Here is a 17,314-nt window from a genome sequence, read left to right as displayed (position 1 = left end):
CGGCGGCGGCGGCGGCGGGCGGGGTGGGGGCGGCGGCGGCGGCGGTGGCGGCGGTGGTGTCGCTATGCTAATTATCAGGGTTATCAGGACCTGAAACTGGAGGTCAAGATTGTCCAACTTTAAAGTCTGAGCTATTTCCACTTTCCATAATCCAGCTCTCTGATAGATTTGCCTTCAACCCAACCATGAGTCTGGCTCCTCAGTCTCTTCTGATAGGCCAGGAAGTGGAACCCACTCTGAGCAAGAATCCTGCCAAATGGCTTTAGCGAAAGTTTTTAGCTTTGATGTCCAATCACCTTGAAACCTTATTACCACCCCCCACCACTCTACTTCTTGGCTATCATCCCCAGTTTTCATTGTTAGAATTGAGTCTAATCTTGTCCGTTGGGGCAAGAGTCTGCACAGCAGTCCCTATACCTATGACGATGTCCTCCATTAGAACAAAGTCTGCTGTACTGTCTTAAGTATCATGATAACTTTTTCATTAACACCTGCATCCATCCACCCAGGCACACCGAGACTCAAAATGCTATAGCCACAACTGTGTGTGCGCCAGCTGGAGTCTAAGAGAATGAGGAAGGTACAGAAACGTTGATGAAGGGTGGGTAGTTTGGGAGAAGAGCACTCATGGACCCTGGCTGCCATATTGGCTTCCTCTTGACACCTATCTTTTGGGTTGAAATCTGTCCTGGCCTCCCTCCAGCTTTCACTTGTTCCCAGTAACCATTAGTGGGTTCCCCTGCCAGTCAGACCAATGGAAGCCCAGGCAGAGGTTGTTCCAGGGAAAAGCAAGTAAGGGATGAGGGAGAACCACTCTCCTTATAGAGTTAATCAAGGTTTTTAGGTCCCCTGAGATACTCTTTTCCTTCTTTCCAGGTTCTGGGGTGATGTGGAGTCGAGGTGTGTTAGAAGCCTCATTTCTAGTGTTGGCTGGACCTAATCAGCTTTGGTGCAGGACCAGGTCCTTCCACAGAGCGTTTCTTTGTTAACAGCAACCTGGCAGGACTATTTATCATTTAAGAAACTGAGAGGGCCTGGCTCTCCTCCTCTGGGCCCTGGGGCTGTCCTTCCCTCAGATGTTAATCTACAAAGTCATCCTAGGCCAGGTCTCAGATGAGGCTCAGGGCTAGGGCAGAACCCGAAGTCTCTGCTCCCTTGGAAGCTTGGCTGGTGTGAAATCGACACCTGGAAAGAGGCCAGATGGAAACCCAGGGCAACAACTCAGGGTGTCCCACGTCAAATCACTTCATTGGGCAGTCATCTGAAGAAGGGTTTGTGGAAAACACACCGTGCTAGGTGTGAAGGACTAATCCAAGAAGACACTTCAGTCTGCCTGAACCTGCCTTAACCTCGGCCAGCTGCAAGCCAGGGGCCTGACAGGATCTTTCCTCTGGGGAGAGGCTCTGAAAATGGCATCTAGATAATCGTCACCTCACGCCCTGGGCAGCCAATCATTGCTCGAACTGCAGTGGTGCCCCACCCTGAATGCCCATCGTGTGTGCCCAGTCCTCAACTATAAGGCGGTGTAGTGAACAGCGGGGCAGCTTCTTGCTCACACTCTGGTTCCCAGCACACAGGTCCAGTCTTGGCTTCACCGTGTGACTTTGGGTAACTTATTTCTCTGTGTCTCAGCTTCCTTGGTCTATGGAAGATAACAGTGCCTACCCCCTGAGGGTGTGATGATAATTAATAGATGTGTAAAGATTTGAGGATAGTATCTGACCTTACAGTTATAATTTTCTCCACATCCAGTTCATTTTTTTTCCTGGTTACCTATTTTCTCTCTCACGCTGTGTCCCCCACTGCAGCACCCTCACTACCTGTATCTAGAGATGTTTTCTGTGTGGAGGTGGTTCAGGATCCTGGTTCTGCACACATGGAGCCCCACCTTGCTACCTCTGCTTTGTTTATTAGAGAACCACAAGTCTGGTTTGACCTGAGCCAGGAAGCGCTCCCCGTCAATCCAACTCCCCTGACCATGTGAAAGAGACTTCATTTTTAGGCAGAAATCTTTGTCTGTTCTACCCAGACCCTCAGAGCTCCGATTTAGCTGCCACGGGGAGCCAGATCGCTCGCCTTCTAACAAAGCCTGGTAGCGAGACAAATAAAGTGACAAATTTCATACATTTTCTTGGTAGAGGCAAACACACACAGAGGTCTTAGAGATAGGAACGGGGGCTACAAAGAGAATAAAACAATATAATGATCAGGACCAGAGGGCAACACAGAGCTGAGCAGGAAAGATGAGAAGGAAGCAGCCGTCGGACATTTGCCAGCAAGACTGCTCCAGCCTGCCTCATGTCAGAACACACCAAGGAAGGACACAGTCCTCTTGATCCACATTTCTTCCTGAGTTTCCAACAACTACGACAACAACGCAACTTTTCAAAAGAGTGGCATGTTCTTTTCTGTTTCCCTTTCCCATTCCCCGGTGAAACATTCATAAATTCCACCAAAATGGTCCTTTCTTAGGTCTGTCAGGTCCAAAGGAAACTTCATGTCCCCAGAATCTGGTGGTTAGACAACAGTCAGCCTTCTTCAGGTACTAGGCAAAGGGGCCATTTTCCCTCTCCCTGGCCGAAGAGTCAAATGACATCTAAGATGCTATCAGCGTATCAAAGCTCATGCTGGCCTCCTGGCTCCCTCAATATCACAAGTACTTGTTACTCATTTCAGGTCCATGCTGACATCCTGGTTCTTCTCAGCGCTCCTCCCACCCTACACTTGCTCCTGCCTGTTTCCCCAGTGACTAATTTCTCCGTATAGTCCTGCTATTTCGGCTATGCTTCTCCCTCCCTCGCTCCCCTCCTTTCTTCCTCTCTGCTCGGCTCCTGTTTTCTCTCACAGCCAGGCCCTGTCTGCTGGCATGTCCACTTGACTTTCTCTCTGCTCTGGACTCTTCCAGATGCCTCTGGCTGTTTTCTTCCCCATCTTTATAATAAAAACCTCCCCCTTCACCATATCACAGTTTATACCAGGTCAGCACCAGCCTTCCTCATGTCCCCTATTGACCCAGGGAAATCTAGTCATCTTAGTGGCTGGAAAGGCTACCATTTCTGTCGTTTCTTGACCTTAATTTGTTTTCTTTTGATTCCATGGGCCCCCGATATGCGCCCCCTTTCCTTAGCTAGATTGTTTTGTTTCTACTATTTATGCTTTAGCGATTTCAGACACGGATATTCTGAACTTCTGCTCACGTCATCCCTGTGATTCTCATGTCTCTGTCTCCCTTGGAAACTCTTTCTTTCCTCCAACTTCGATGTCTTTTCCTTCTTTTTGACTCACTGAGTTTAACTGAAGTTATTTGCAAAGGTACTACTTGGGGTTATTTACTGGAATGTGGGCATCTTATCAGTGGCTGCCACTGAAGAAAATGATGCACCCCCAGCACCCATTACCTGCCCGTAGTTCCTCAGTGATGGGTGGAGCCCCATGAGCTCCTTCTATGTGTATGACACAAAGTCATGGCCCAGCTACTGCAGCTACAGTGAGCTCATGAAGAAAACGTCCCTGTCACGCCCAGAAAATGCTTTTTGCAACCCTCCTCCCAAGCGTCTGGCTCATATGTTCTTTCCACTCTCTCCTCTGGATGTTTCCTGAGCCTTGGAGCAGTTGACAAAAGATGTCTCTCCTAGGCACAGCCTATAGACAACTCTTTCAAATCCCAGTCCTTTGCTATCATCTGTCCCAGCCCAGCAGCAATGAGAAGAAGCAGTCGCAGTCTACGATTACATGTTCCCTGTATAACACAGGCTTTCAAAAGTGGTCTGTCGTCAGTCAGGGGTGGTGGCAAGGGGTGGAAGCTAGGGGAGCAGGAGAGCACAGCTTTGCTGAATCGTGAGTTTCCAGGCCAGCCCGGGCCACCGGAGAACCTGTCTTCAGACACTCAGCCGCACCGGGAGGTTGTGGCGCACTCCTGAAATCCCAGCACTCGAGAGGCAGAGCTCTGTGAATTCGAGGCCAGCCGAGGCCAGCCGCATCTACAGAGTGAATTCCAGGGCAACTAGGGCTACCCAGAGAGAAACCCTGTCTCAAGAAAACAAACAAACCCCAGGAAACAAACAAGCAATAAAATGAAAAATTAAATCATAACAAATGAAAACAAAGCAAAACAAGAAATCTAATTTATAACTACTCTATAAATGTCAATCATGCAGTGGTTTTGCAGTGGTTATCAACCTGTGGGTCGCAACCCCTTAGTGGTCAAACGACCCTTTCACAGGGGTCACCTAAGCCATTGGAAAACACAGATATTTATGTTACAGTTCACAGCAGTAGCAAAATTACAGTTATGAAGTAGCAACGAAAATAACTTTGTGGTTGGGAGTCACCACAACATGAGGAACTGTATTAAAGGGTTGTAGCATTAGGAAGGTTGACAACTACTGGTTTTGCAGGATACTGTACATTTATAATGGCTTTCCTATGATATCCTATTACATATAACATATCTAGACCCTTCTTTTATTGTTAATACAAGAACTATGTCATTACAATGATCAGGTACCTTGCACTGAGAATCACTGAGACCATTCCTATTTTTCTGGCACAAACAGATTTATACATGTATTTTTTTTCAGTACTAAAAGTGAAAATAAAAACTATTTCTTTAGAAAACTTCTCTCAAATCCTTTGGCTTTAGGAGACAATGTGATGCACTAATTTTTGCTTATAGAGTGACATTTTCTATTGAATCTAAGTCAACTCCAGATGGAGGGATAGTGATTTAAGGGCTGGGAAGAGAGCATGTGTTTGGTGTTCAGGGCTATTTATTTGTCCTCAATTACCCAGAGGTCTGTAGCTTATGTTGGAGATGAACAGGAACAGGGGAAGGACATGGAGAGGTGACAGGTGGGGACTGAAAACTGTAGGAACGACTCCTCTGAGCAACATGTTGAACGCTTATCGTTCGGAGGTGGCGAAGATCCAATATCCCCTTGCTAAAGTCTCTCTCAGTTCATTTCCAGGCTGGTGATGTTTTTTTTTACCGAACACATGCTTAAAATCAAATGTCTCCTTGTTGGGCCATTGACTCTAACGTAGCCTCAAACAGGTAAGAAAGGACACTGGAAAGGATTTCCCACCCTCTACGGGCCAGCCTCTCTGTGGTCCCCTTAGTAGGTACTCACCGAGGACGGCGGAAGGTCAGGCCATATTGCTGACAGGCGAGCCCCACCGTGGGTGTGTACACAATGGGCATGAATTTCTCCACGTCTGAGGTCAGTACGCGGTAGAAGAGCTTCTCATTGCGGTCTTGGAGAGTCATGAGAATGATGTACCTTGGAAAGGAAAGAAAACGCCTGCTGATCCCAGGGACACCACTACTTGGCCGACACCCCCCCATGACGTCATTGTGATTCAGAATGGAGGCCTTGCTCCAGGAAGGAGTTACACTCGGCGGCAGCCACGCCTTCAACCCACCGCCACTGTAGGGCATTCCATTTTCCTAGCCATTTGTGTACGTTGTTTCTCTCTAATTCTGGACTCTACTCCCCTCCTCCTGGAACCCTTACCAGCATACCACAGTCCGTACGGCTGGGGAGCCTTCTTAGCCTTCCTCCCAATCACCTGTTGCAACGAGAGTCTCTTGGGAGCGAGTGTGTGAAAGTAGCGAGCCAGGAGTAAGGCCCCCCCAGCTCTCAGGAATATGCGCACTCATCTCTTCCTGATCCTAGAGCATCATTTCAGGCAAGTGAGAGACCCATGAAGTTGGAAAGCTTTGAGAAGGCCAGCATTAGAGCGTAGTTTTGGACGCTCATTCTTTTTGGTACATTTAGCGGGAGTTTCTGATGGTTCAAAGCTCGGGCACGGATCGGTTTGCTGGGATAATCTGCTGCTTAACTTCTGGTTTGCTCTTCAGGATGAGGTGGCTGGATGGACCAAAGGGAGAGAATGTTTGACTTGGTGGCAACGTGGTCTTGGGGTTAATGTGAGCAGTAGCCGTGAGCTTAGTGCTTTAGGAGTGGGGACGTGGATGTGGGCAGGGACATGCTTGCTTCCTGCTTCTCAGAAGGTATGGGTGACTGGAGGAGATACGGGGAGCTAGGTGCAGTATGACCCTCACATGCTACTGAACTTTGCCCTTCGTGGGCAGTTAGCTGTATGGATGTAGAGAGAACCATTATATTTTTAATATATATCTGCTAAAGTCCATAGCAAGATGACACTTTTTTTTTTAAAAAAAAAAAAAACAAACTTACACAGAGTTTACTATGCCCCAGGCAACATTCTAAGTACATCATAAACACATGCATTTAATTCTCATAAAATCCAATGAGTCAGATACCATTGGCACAGTCATTATACAGGGGAAGGACAGAGTTGGCAGAGTAACTTTCATTATTCAATGCAGGGAGGTGGGTTTCACCCATTCTAGAATCGGTCTTACATCAACTAGGCTTTGCCATCTCTGAACTATGTATAGCAGAGAGTTAAATTCATAGACGCTGAAGTCAGTGGCATTTAAATCTGATGCCGACTCATGGTGGGTACCTGGGTGGTGACTACCACCTTAGTAACGCTGAACATTGACTCAAAGACTCTGAAACGGGATCTTCGTGGTTGTGTCTCCACTGAGGAGTATTCAGAGGGAACAGTGCTCTTATTTGCTGCCCACGACCTTCAACACAGCATCTAGATCCTTCTGAAGGCATCCTCTCTCCACGACCCCTTTCTCCACTGTTCCTCTTGCTGTCTTCCTTAACAGCCCCATCTCCAGGTTTTTGCCCCAACTCCGGCTTAGTGAGCTGCCCTCCCGCAAGTGCCTGCTGACTGCTGAGTTGTTTCAGCAAGGCTTCTGGGACTGACTCATCTGTGTGATCGCTCAGATGGCCTCCCAGACTCCGCTGGTCGAACCCTGGCTCATTTTAGCTGTGCTTCTGCTCTAAGCCTCATCTCTAGGGAGACCGTAACGCTTTTTAGAGACAGAGCTGGATCTGAAGTCTCTCCGGTTTTCCTAGTTACAGAGAATTTAGAAACCCTTTGGGAGCCTCAAGGCAGAGCAGCTCAGCCTCAGGACTGGGCACAGAGAACAGACTTCAGCTACTGACTTGTCCAGGTCGCTCGGCTGCTTCTCATAGTATCTCATGATGCGGAGGAGCTGGACATCCTGGCTGAGGAAGCAGGGCGGGATCAGTCCATGGATGCCGAGCTGCAGTCTTTCTTCAAGGGTAAAGGCCATGCCCTGGAGAAGAAGAAAGGAACACACTTTTAACGTAGGTCCAGGAAGCCAAGGGATGGATGTTCCATCTGTAGAAGCTGAAGTTAGTGCGGATTAGCAAAAAGGGATGGACCCAGATCTCACCTCTGCTGTTTCAAAGGGGGCTGTCTTGTGTTGTATTCAGGCCTCCTGACGAGACAAACGAGGAAGGCAGATACTTCAGCAACACTAGATTTTGCTTTTTTTTTTTTTAAAAAAAAAAAGAAGCTGAGGTCCATAGAACACCAGACTGTAGAATAATGCTCCTTCTATGCCTCTTCCTCTGAATCCTCCCTCTTTTTTAAACAATAATTTAGCATATATATCAAAGTTAATGAATAGACAGAGTGGCCCACCATACAGCTAATCCTTTTAGCTTATTCAGAGCTCCTTGATTTTTATCATGCCCACGTGTTATCCAGGATTCCACCCAAGCAAGCCACATTATATCTAATCATTTCCTTAGGCTAGAGTTAGCTAAGACGATCCTCAGGTTCCCTTAGCGTCTTACGACCTTGATCTTTAGGAGAGTGTTTGTCAGGTCTTTTGGACAATACTTCTCTGCTAGCACAAGTTGAGCCTATCTCACAATTATGGTGGGGCTGTAGGCTTTCAAGGAAAGACCACAGGAAGAGAGGGCATGGTCTCCGCTGGTGTGGATCACAGCCATCAAGCTGAGGTAGTGCTTGCCAGCGTCTCCCGCTTTGGAATTACTCTGCCCTGGGAATTTGTGTGTCCGAATTGGTACGTATCAGGATAGACTCATGCACGTTTGGTTCCCACTTTGGCTTATGGTCCAGTGTTGCCTTATTTACGTTATTGCTTGTATTACTCCAGCTTTGGCTTTTGGGAAATCTTTCAGTTGATTTCAGTATCTTTTGACACACTCCCAAAATACAGTTTTGTTTGTGTTAAGTAATCCCTTACTTTCTGGTACTCCAGGGATGCTCATCTTGTATATTGCCTGCTCTGGTTCTAGAACCATCCATTTCTTCTAAGATCCTCGAGTCATTTTACTGTAGTTTGCTGTTAGAAACCAAGGTCTGGCCGGGCAGCAGTGGTGCACGCTTTTAATCCCAGCATGCTTTTAAATCCAGCAGAGGTAGGCAAATCTCTGTGGGTTCGAGGCCAGCATGGTCTACAGAGTGAGTTCCAGGACAGCCAGGACTGTTTCACAGAGAAACCCTGTCTTGGGAAAACGAAAATAAAAGAAACCAAGGTTTGGGCATTTTTTCTTTTTTCTTTTCTTTCTTTCCTTCCTTACTTCCTTTCTTATTTTTATTTCTTTGTGAGGCAGGCTTTCTCTGTGTAACAGCCCTGGCTGTCTTGAAACGCGCTTTGTAGACCAGACTGACCTTGGATTCATGGAGATCCACCTGCCTCTGTTTCCCAAGTGCTGGGATGAAAGGCATGCACCACCATTGCCCGGTTTGGGCATTATTTTTATTGTGCTTCTTGCTCTGAGGTTTCCTAGTTTGCATTTTCTCTCAGCTTATAGAGCAAGGACATATAGGCATGCATTATAAAATGTGCATCATGCATATTTGCAGATATTTCTATAATTCCTTTTTTGAGCCTAGGTAATATTCGTACCTAAGCCTGTAAATCTGACCCATACCACTTGGGTCATTCTAGTCTCATTCCCTTGCTGATCTGGAAATTCTCACTCAGTCGTGCATTCGCCTCCCAACATCTGCCATCTGTTTATTTAATCTCTTAGCTCCAGCAGGCTGATGCAGTAAGGTAAAAACCCTTAACTTGGACCACTTTGGGAAACAACTTTATAAGATAGAGTCTATAGAATAGATGAAATTTCTTTGCCTTTAGACTTACAAACTTCATTCATTTCCAAAGCTACCTAAACAGACGCTTCCCCCTCCTCCATATTCGTGGAAATTGTTCTGTAAATTTATAATGTGTATGAAATCCCATGGGCTTTACCTGTTCGTCCCTTCTTCTTTGGCAAACCTCTGGTGGCCACCGATCTTCTTTTGCTCTCTCTACAGCGCCACCCTTTCTAGAATGCCGTGCAATTGGCGAATGAGAATATCCAGGCTTCCTAGGCTAGCTTCTTTCACTTAGGAACCCAACTAACATAAACCCAGTTTAAGTTGTTAAACTTAGGCACTTTAAGGCTTTTGTGCCTTTTCATGACCACAGTTCATTCATTTTATCAAGTAACATCCCATTTGCATTTGTGCCATAGCTCATCTCTAAATATACACAATTATATTCTATATTTACTTACAGCCACTCTGTGAGGGACATTTAAAGATGTCCACTTTACAGACAAGAGGGCTCAAGCAGAGAGGTTACCTAACTTGCTTCGTGCTGAACTGCCTCTCAAAAGCAGGGTGTATCCTGCAGCCTGTGAGGACATTTGGCAAGGTAGTTTTGCTATGATTTTTCTAGGTTAGAAGGTAGTCGATCTGATCAAAGGAAGAGAATTGGAGTGGAGGAAGCATGAAAGGCACATTCTAATTTCCTCTTTGTATGTGGTTTGAAGGCCAGGACTCTCTGAGACTGGGCTCCCCATAGATTTATAGAGCAGTAGCAACAGATCAACCCCAGCTTGTCTTGAAGACCATTTCTTCTCTGGGAAGTACAGGAACTGTGCAAAAGGCCTACCGTAGATAGGACACTTTGCTTGAGAAGATGACACACAGGGACATCTTCAAAGTATTCCACACAAATCCAAAATCTGCTTTATCAAAGATTTTCCAAAGTTACTGAAAGGTTGGAGATGTGGGATTCGGAGGAGACACGAGGCAGAATGGGGATGTGTGATTCAGAGGGGCCGCTGAGACAGGAATTCTTTTTGGATAAGAGATTTACTAGAAGAGTTATTAATGGCATAGGTGTACATACAAATAGAGAGACAGCATGTCAGGGACATATGGTAGGCAGTGGACCCATGAGGCAGAGTGAAATTCCTCTTTAAAAAAATGGTTTTAATGTTATAATCACACAATTTCCCCTTCTCTTTCCTCCCTCCAAAACTTCCCATATATCCCCCTTACTCTCTTTCAAATCCATAGCCTCTTAAAAATTGTGTTACAATATGTTTTTGTGTATTATATATATATGTATATATATACACACACATATATATCCCTAAATATATAAATACAACTTATTCAGTTCATATACTATTATTTGTATGTATATGTTTTTACGACTGAGGCTTCTTCTTTTTCTTTTTATAAATCTCAGAGAAGTGGAGAGGTTTATGCAGTCTGTCTCTGACTTCCGGGGTGTCAGGGGAGGGAAGGGAATTCTGGAAGGGATATGCTATTCAGACGATGTGGGAGAAGAAGGGCACATTTAGTTATGATAGACCCTTGCACTGGTTGGCGATATGCCTGCTAATGGTGGCCTTGTGTTATCCTGGAGCTTGGCAACTTGAACCTGTAACTTGCTTGGAAACATGACAATGGCATGTGCCATTCTAATGAAATCTAGATACCTGAAGATTCTGTTAGAGGGTTCGAGAGTCAGAGACAGGCTCCTGGTGGCCACACTGCCCTTTCCTCTACAGCAGTCCTGAAAAAGAGGTTGCTGCAGGTGGGTACGGCCTGATCAGCCTGTAGTCTCAGGCCCAGCAGTTACCAGTTTCAAACACCCCTGGTGCTTGCCAACAGCTTTGCAAGCAGGGGGCACCATGCCAGTTCCCAGATTCCCTTGGAAGGAACAACCTTGCACACAGATTGGTCATCTTTATATTTTTCTTCCCCAAGACAGGGTCTCACCATATAGACCTGGCTGTCCTAGAACTCATTATGTGGACCAGGTTGACCTCGAACTCACAGAGATCTGCCTGCCTCTGCTCCCCAAGTGCTGGGATTAAAAGTGTGCACCAGTAAGCCTAGCCAGACTGGTGACTCTTACCAAACACCATTAGGTAGGTGTCTCTTAACTGATTTGGAAAGACTGCGGTTGCCTCTCCTTGGCAGCAGGGATCCCAGGGATTCCACACATTTAATTATGACATCATCTTTGCTAATAGCCACCGTGGCTTTTACTAACAGCCTGCTTCTCTCTACAGGCTTAAGTGTTTCTCTTGGCTGACTTCCACCAACTTCTTTTGTATTTGAGGAAAACGAATGACTGTTTATCAATGGGTAATTTTAAGGGTTTAAAGAAATTATTTCTAGAAGCTCTAGATTTATAAACTGGCAAAGCGGAAAGACAAGTTAGCAGTTCCGTGGCTCTAAAAGGGAAAAGCATTCTTTTTTGCAGGGGGTACGGAGGATTGGATCCATAGCCTCGCGCAGGCTAGAAAACACTCCTCTCCTGAGTTATATTCCCAGCCTTCTTTTCATTTTAACTTTGGGACAAGGTCCCACTAAATTGCCCCAGCTGACCCGCAAGTCTCTAAGTAGGTTAGGTTCACTTAAACTTCTGATCTTGCCTTGGTCTCCAGTACCAGGGTAATATGGCGCCTTAAAGACCATTCACTATAGCAGAGGGGAAATGTACTAGGACTTGCATTGATCTGTAAGAGGAATACATTTTGCTAAGCGGCGCTCAGACTCTTGGTCTGCATGTCAGAAAGTCAATTTCCATAAAGTCTACTTGAGATCTTGTGGTAAAAGTGGGGATTGTACAATGTGGAGGGATCAGTAATCGGTCACCTACCAATCCTTGTCACACTGAGAAATTACAGCTTTCCTGCACTTTGTAAACAGAGCAACAGATGATATCATCTAGTTTCAACAAGGCCCTCAAAATCAGACAGATGGATTTTGAAAAATGACTACTTTCATAATTAAATTGAACCTCATTGGGGCTGGAGAGCTGGCTCCGTGGTAGGAGTACTCACAGAGGACCCAAGTTCAGTTCCCAGCACCCACATTCACCTGTAACTTTAGTTCCACGGTATCTGATGCCCTCTTCTGACCTCCGAGGGCACCAGACACATATATGGCACACATTCATGCAGTTAAAACACTTATACACATAAAATTTACAAAAGATTGACCTCATACCTGAGCAGCATTCCTTAGCTAAGATCTGTATGTGGGGACCTACCAATTTGTTACTGGTTTGAAATGTTTCAGCTGTTTGGGCATTCCCATTCAGTCATTCACCACCTGCTCTGACTTTTCCCAGGGGACCACTAGACTGTTGCGAGACCCAACAATGGACAGGCTGTCACCTGCTTAATAATCGAAGGCTTGCAGCCACTCGACTGTCAGTGACTAGACTGAGTCTGTTTTAATGTTTCTCTTACTGTCCCTGACTTTGTCTTGTCCATCACCTCCCTTCCAGTCCAGGCCCTGAGCTCTATCTATTTGCTAACCTGCCCATGTTCTCAGGACAGAGCTTACTGGTACCAGAGAGAGAATGTTTGCATAGATCTCACCATCAAACGCAGCGCTCAGAGGCAGCAGCCCATCAGATAGAACCCCATCCTATCTCCTGCTGTTCTGAGATCCAGGCTTCCTAGCGCCCCTGCTCCCGACGACCGAGCTTCTCCGGTTTTCTTTGGCCATCTGCCTCGTGTCTCTGGACCCACAGCGATGCCATTCCTCCGGCCACATCGTCTTGTTTATTTCACAAGCGTCGGTTAATTCCTACCTGTGCCAGGCCTGCCGTACAAGGCACCGGGGCCTCAAATAGAAATAGTCTCTGGTCTCTGTCCTCACGAATTTACTTAGGCAGACACATGGCTCAACATGAAATAACAATGAAGGCCCCCTGCCATGGTGGGTGAGGCTTTTCCCCCACCTAGAGGATAGTGCTGCTATTTCATGTGTTGTGGGATTAACCAATAAGGCATGCGAAAGGCTTAGCACAGACATGTGCACATAAAAACACTCCGTGAGCAGTAGTTTCTCTTATCACTATTATCATTTTGTTCAGGGGAGGTGACACAAGTAAGCTCCCTAGCAGACGCTGGAGATGAGCCTTCAGGGGCTCTTCAGAGTTAGGCCGGAATCAGGGCTAGAAATGACATCACCACAGTACGGCGGCTTGTCCATCGGCTCTGACAGGGCCGCCGCACCTGCCACTCCAGGCATTTCCCTCCCACGGTCACATGCATTCTGCCTGTCTCGACTGGACACACCCCAGTGCCCCTGTCCAGCACACTCTGACTACTTCCTGGTGTTGGCTTTCCAAATCCTAGTCAGGTCTTCCCAGGAGCTTCATATAGATACGCTAAGGGTCTATGACTCTTCGACTGGTCCATGGCCTTGTGCAGATGGGTGTGTCTGCACTTGTGAATTTATACGTATGGACCACAATGTACACATAGCTTTTCCCTTTCACCAACCATCATTAGAAGGAAGCATTAGCAGACACACATGCCACAGGCTTTCTGACCCACGCGTCATTACGTCATGCTCTTTGCTGACTGCTTATGTGATAGGCAGCCTCCTTCATCAATAAGTTATAAAGCACAGACCATAGCCTAGCTGAGACAGGGCTGTGCACTCCGCCCTGAGGCATAGTTAAAGCTGATTAGCTGTTAGAGGACCGCACGGCATTTCCTCCTCCTTTCGCACATTACTTCTGGACTCCATTTGTCTGAGACTTTTAAGACGTAGGGTGATGATTTCTGGCTGGATCAGGAAGTGGGGTTAGCAAGGCTGCCGTTCTCTCGCTGTTCATCACGTTTATGAGGGTTCTTAGCTCACTCCTGGGATAGATAGATGGAGTCTCAGAAATGCAAGCTTTGGGAAGTCTCTGTAGACAAAGCCCGGAGAATGGCCTTTTTCCCAGACATACTTTTGTTCTCAGGTATAGAATTACATATCCAGAGAACTGTTGCATGTTCCCAAGAGGGGAGTTGAGGAGAGGGCTCAGGGCTGGACTCTGCTACTTCCTGCTGCTCTTATATACAGGAGGCACGTGACTTCCCGGCTACAATATACCTGGAAATTAATGCTCTAGTTTGTCGATACAGACGGGGCATGGAGGTGTTGCCGTCACACAGGCAGTATGGGGAGCAGGAGAGAATCTGAAAGATGAAAACTCTCCATTCAGTTTCTACGGGCTGTGCGATCCTACGGAAGTCACTTCAGCTCTGAGCTCACTTGTTGCTTTGGGCGGTAGAAGCAGACTGGAATACGGAAGTTAAACTCACTTTAGATCAAGTGTTTTTAGGTTGTGGTTGGTGAAGTTTCATACTGTTTCTTGTTAAGGACTACAGGCAATAACTATTTAGTATAACTAGAAAAAAAACCACTTTGGTGTTTATTTCCTTTCGAAGCAGAACAATAAATTCTTTCACGACAGAGACTATACATAAAGAGCAATCATTAAATAAATACACGGATGGGGGAATGAACGTTATATGACAAACACTAGTTTAGATCCTGTGGAGTCTGAATGAGAAGAGAACATTCCAGATACCTATAGGCCCTAGGTGACTCATTCTTACAGCAAACCTCACTAATATTTCAAAACACCAGTCTGTTCAGTGTTGTTGTGAGAAACATGCTGTACAGCAGTCCAGACAATACAGTGGTCACTGGACACACATAAGAACTGGGTACTTGAAATTTGGCTAATGTAAATGAGAAATAGGATTTTAAGGTTCCTTTTATTTTAATTAACTTAGTATAGAGGTGCGTACTCCTTTGGACAGGGCAGACCTTTCTCACATTGAAGGTCATTCCCAGCCAGGCCTAGTAGAAAGGATGGGAACTGAGTTCTGGGAGGTTCTGAATCTCTATATATGTGCTGAAAAGCGAGGGACTGAGACATCAGACCCTTGGCCTTGTATCCTGCCTCAGTTGCACGGAGATGCTCGAATCCAGTACCATTCAGAGTAGTGGTTTGCTGTGTAGAGCAGGCCGAGAGAGCTGGGGGACTTAGAGCCAGAGGCAAACTTGGTAACAGGTCAGCACCCTGAGGGCTTCAGCTGCACCTGGGTGGCAATGTCAGAAGAGACGTCTAAAGGAATATGGGATCTTGCCTTGGCCAGCCTGGTGATGTGGAAGCTTCAAGAAAGGTAGCCCGTTTTTTTTTTGTTTTTTTTTTTTATGATGGATGTTTTAAAAATTAAGGAAATTAACTTAAAAGCTATTAAGTATGAATCCATGCAATTAAAACCTATGAGGGGGCAGAAACTTTTATAGAAAATAACCGTTCTTTCCAAGAGCCTAAATGGGTATGCTTTGCAAATATCACAAACAATTGGCGTGTCTCATGATGGAGCTCTGTGGTTTCCGGTATGTTCTTACACAAGTAGGAGTGTTCTGAAAGAGTTTACTACCTGGTCTATGGCTCTGTTGAAGTGTGGCCACGGAGAGGGGAAGTAAAAAGAGTCAATACAGGAACTGGGGAGGCTCAGTGGTTAAGAGTACTTGTTCTTCCAGAGGACTGGGGCTCAGCTTCCAGAGCACAGATGCTGATCTATAACCATCTGTAACTGCATTTCCAGGGAATCTGACGCCGATGCCCGCCTCTTACCCCCATAGGTACCACTCATGCATGTGGTGCCCAGACCTCCATGAAGGCAAACAAAATGGATAAACCTAAAGAAAATTTGGATACAAGTCTTTAAGACACCATTAGGGATGCTCTCTTCTTAAGCCACAGGCTTTGAAGGAGGGCCTCAGTAAGAGACGTTTGCACCAACGTATCTTGACAACCTAGAGATATAATGCTGACTGTCTGTAAAACTCGGGGCAGCACCTAAGCCTGACTGTGTTCCAGCTCAGCTGGAGCCTATTTTGTTTCAGACTTTACAAGGTGGCAGTGTGGTTGGGGCTCCCAAGTGCCTGGAAAGTAGTCACACCTCTCTTTGCCCTTGAAGCATCTCAAGATCTTCAGCTTCCTCTAATGTTTTAAAAGCGTGTTCTGAATAGCCGCGATACCAATAGAACCAGCTACTACAGAGAAGCCAGTTTGGAGAGCGTACTCCAGGAGTGTGCTTCTCAGCTCAGTTTCCAGTGCTGAGTCTCTAGGACTTACCAGAGACACACTGCACTGCAGCTGATCTTTTCCCGTCTTCATGGAACATCACATAAGCGAGCTGTGTTTTTCCAGGCCCTAGTTTCACCTATTTTGGCGAAGTGCCCAATTTATGCTTCCTCCCTTTCGTGGGAATGTAGATGGCTCAGCAAAAATAATATGCCAGGACATAATGAGAGTATAAGGGCTAGGGCTGTCAGTAGCTACAGGAGGAACAGAGATGGCTCCACTCACTCCTTTTGCCAAGATAAAAACTGTATCTAAACCTGTTGGTTTGGGGGGGGGTGATGTAAGTCTTGTGGATAGGGGAATTTCAGAAAACAGAGACAAATAGTGGTCTATGCCAGCCTGGGATCCCCACTGGCTAGGTTCTGAGCCTCGTGTTCCTATAGAATCCAATGTATTTCTTGCAAGCTTCAACCTCCTGCCTTCAAAGAACCATTTGCTAGTCCATCTTCCTAGGAGACAAGGGCTTGACTTGATCTTAATGTCTTTGACTTGCAGCACAGGTCTAGGTTTTTATAACTCACACAAGAAGCACGAGCAGATGAACACAGTCTAGGAATCCCACATGACAGGGAAAGCTGTGTGGGGAAACCTGTTCTTACCCATCCCGTGTGTCACCAACGGACACCACTGTCACAAATTTCCCAGCAAGGGATTTCCTCAAATTTCAAGTAAGACTAGTTTTGTGAACACAGTTTAGTGAGTACCCAACAAGAGGCAGCTAAGCCTAGTCATTCTTAAAAACAAAGGCAATGATGTAGCTACCTCTGTGGGATGCTTAGAGATATCAGTGGATGGGGAGGCAGACAGCCAAGGATCTTTCAAGGTGAATACTCAGCAAGGTGACCATGGAGAGAAAGAGTGATAGAATTTGCTATACAAACACTATGCCAATCAATACTCTAAAGCCCTCCCATCCTCAACACAGCTCTAATAGCGAGGGTCAGGGGAGGCCACGGGTGGAGAGAAGGAAAAGAGTGGTGTCCTTGCTTGGAAACTTTCTTGCCTGCTCTACTTCACTTACCCTTTTCTCCCAGGACCTCTTCAGTTGAAGACTCAAGTCAACTTCCCTCCCCATGCCATGCCTACCTGATTGAGCCAGTACAGTTATAAATTATTTGTGGCCTCCGGTCTCCTTCCTTTGTGTTTTTATCAGAAGCCATGATAAGAAACATCTTTTTTTCT

At 46.1% G+C, this 17,314-nt stretch overlaps 1 protein-coding gene across 3 annotated transcripts in view; it reads right to left on the bottom strand.

The window, feature by feature from the left end:
* Positions 1 to 17,314, bottom strand: part of Me3 (malic enzyme 3) — a 178,697-nt gene that overhangs the window by 95,740 nt on the left and 65,643 nt on the right. For all 3 annotated transcript variants that reach the window (XM_087901562.1, XM_085682983.2, XM_048435135.3), the window contains exons 3-4: positions 7,050 to 7,183; positions 5,130 to 5,279 (exon numbers count right to left, since the gene is read on the bottom strand). In XM_087901562.1, the coding sequence (XP_087757688.1) occupies positions 5,130 to 5,279; positions 7,050 to 7,183 (284 nt within the window). The remainder of the gene's footprint in view (positions 1 to 5,129; positions 5,280 to 7,049; positions 7,184 to 17,314) is intronic.

This window comes from Myodes glareolus, chromosome 24 (assembly GCF_982192425.1).
Source record: "Myodes glareolus chromosome 24, mMyoGla1.1, whole genome shotgun sequence".
Taxonomy (NCBI): Eukaryota; Metazoa; Chordata; class Mammalia; order Rodentia; family Cricetidae; genus Myodes; species Myodes glareolus.
Note: the sequence above shows the minus strand (reverse complement) of the source record. Positions and strands in the feature narration are given on the sequence as shown.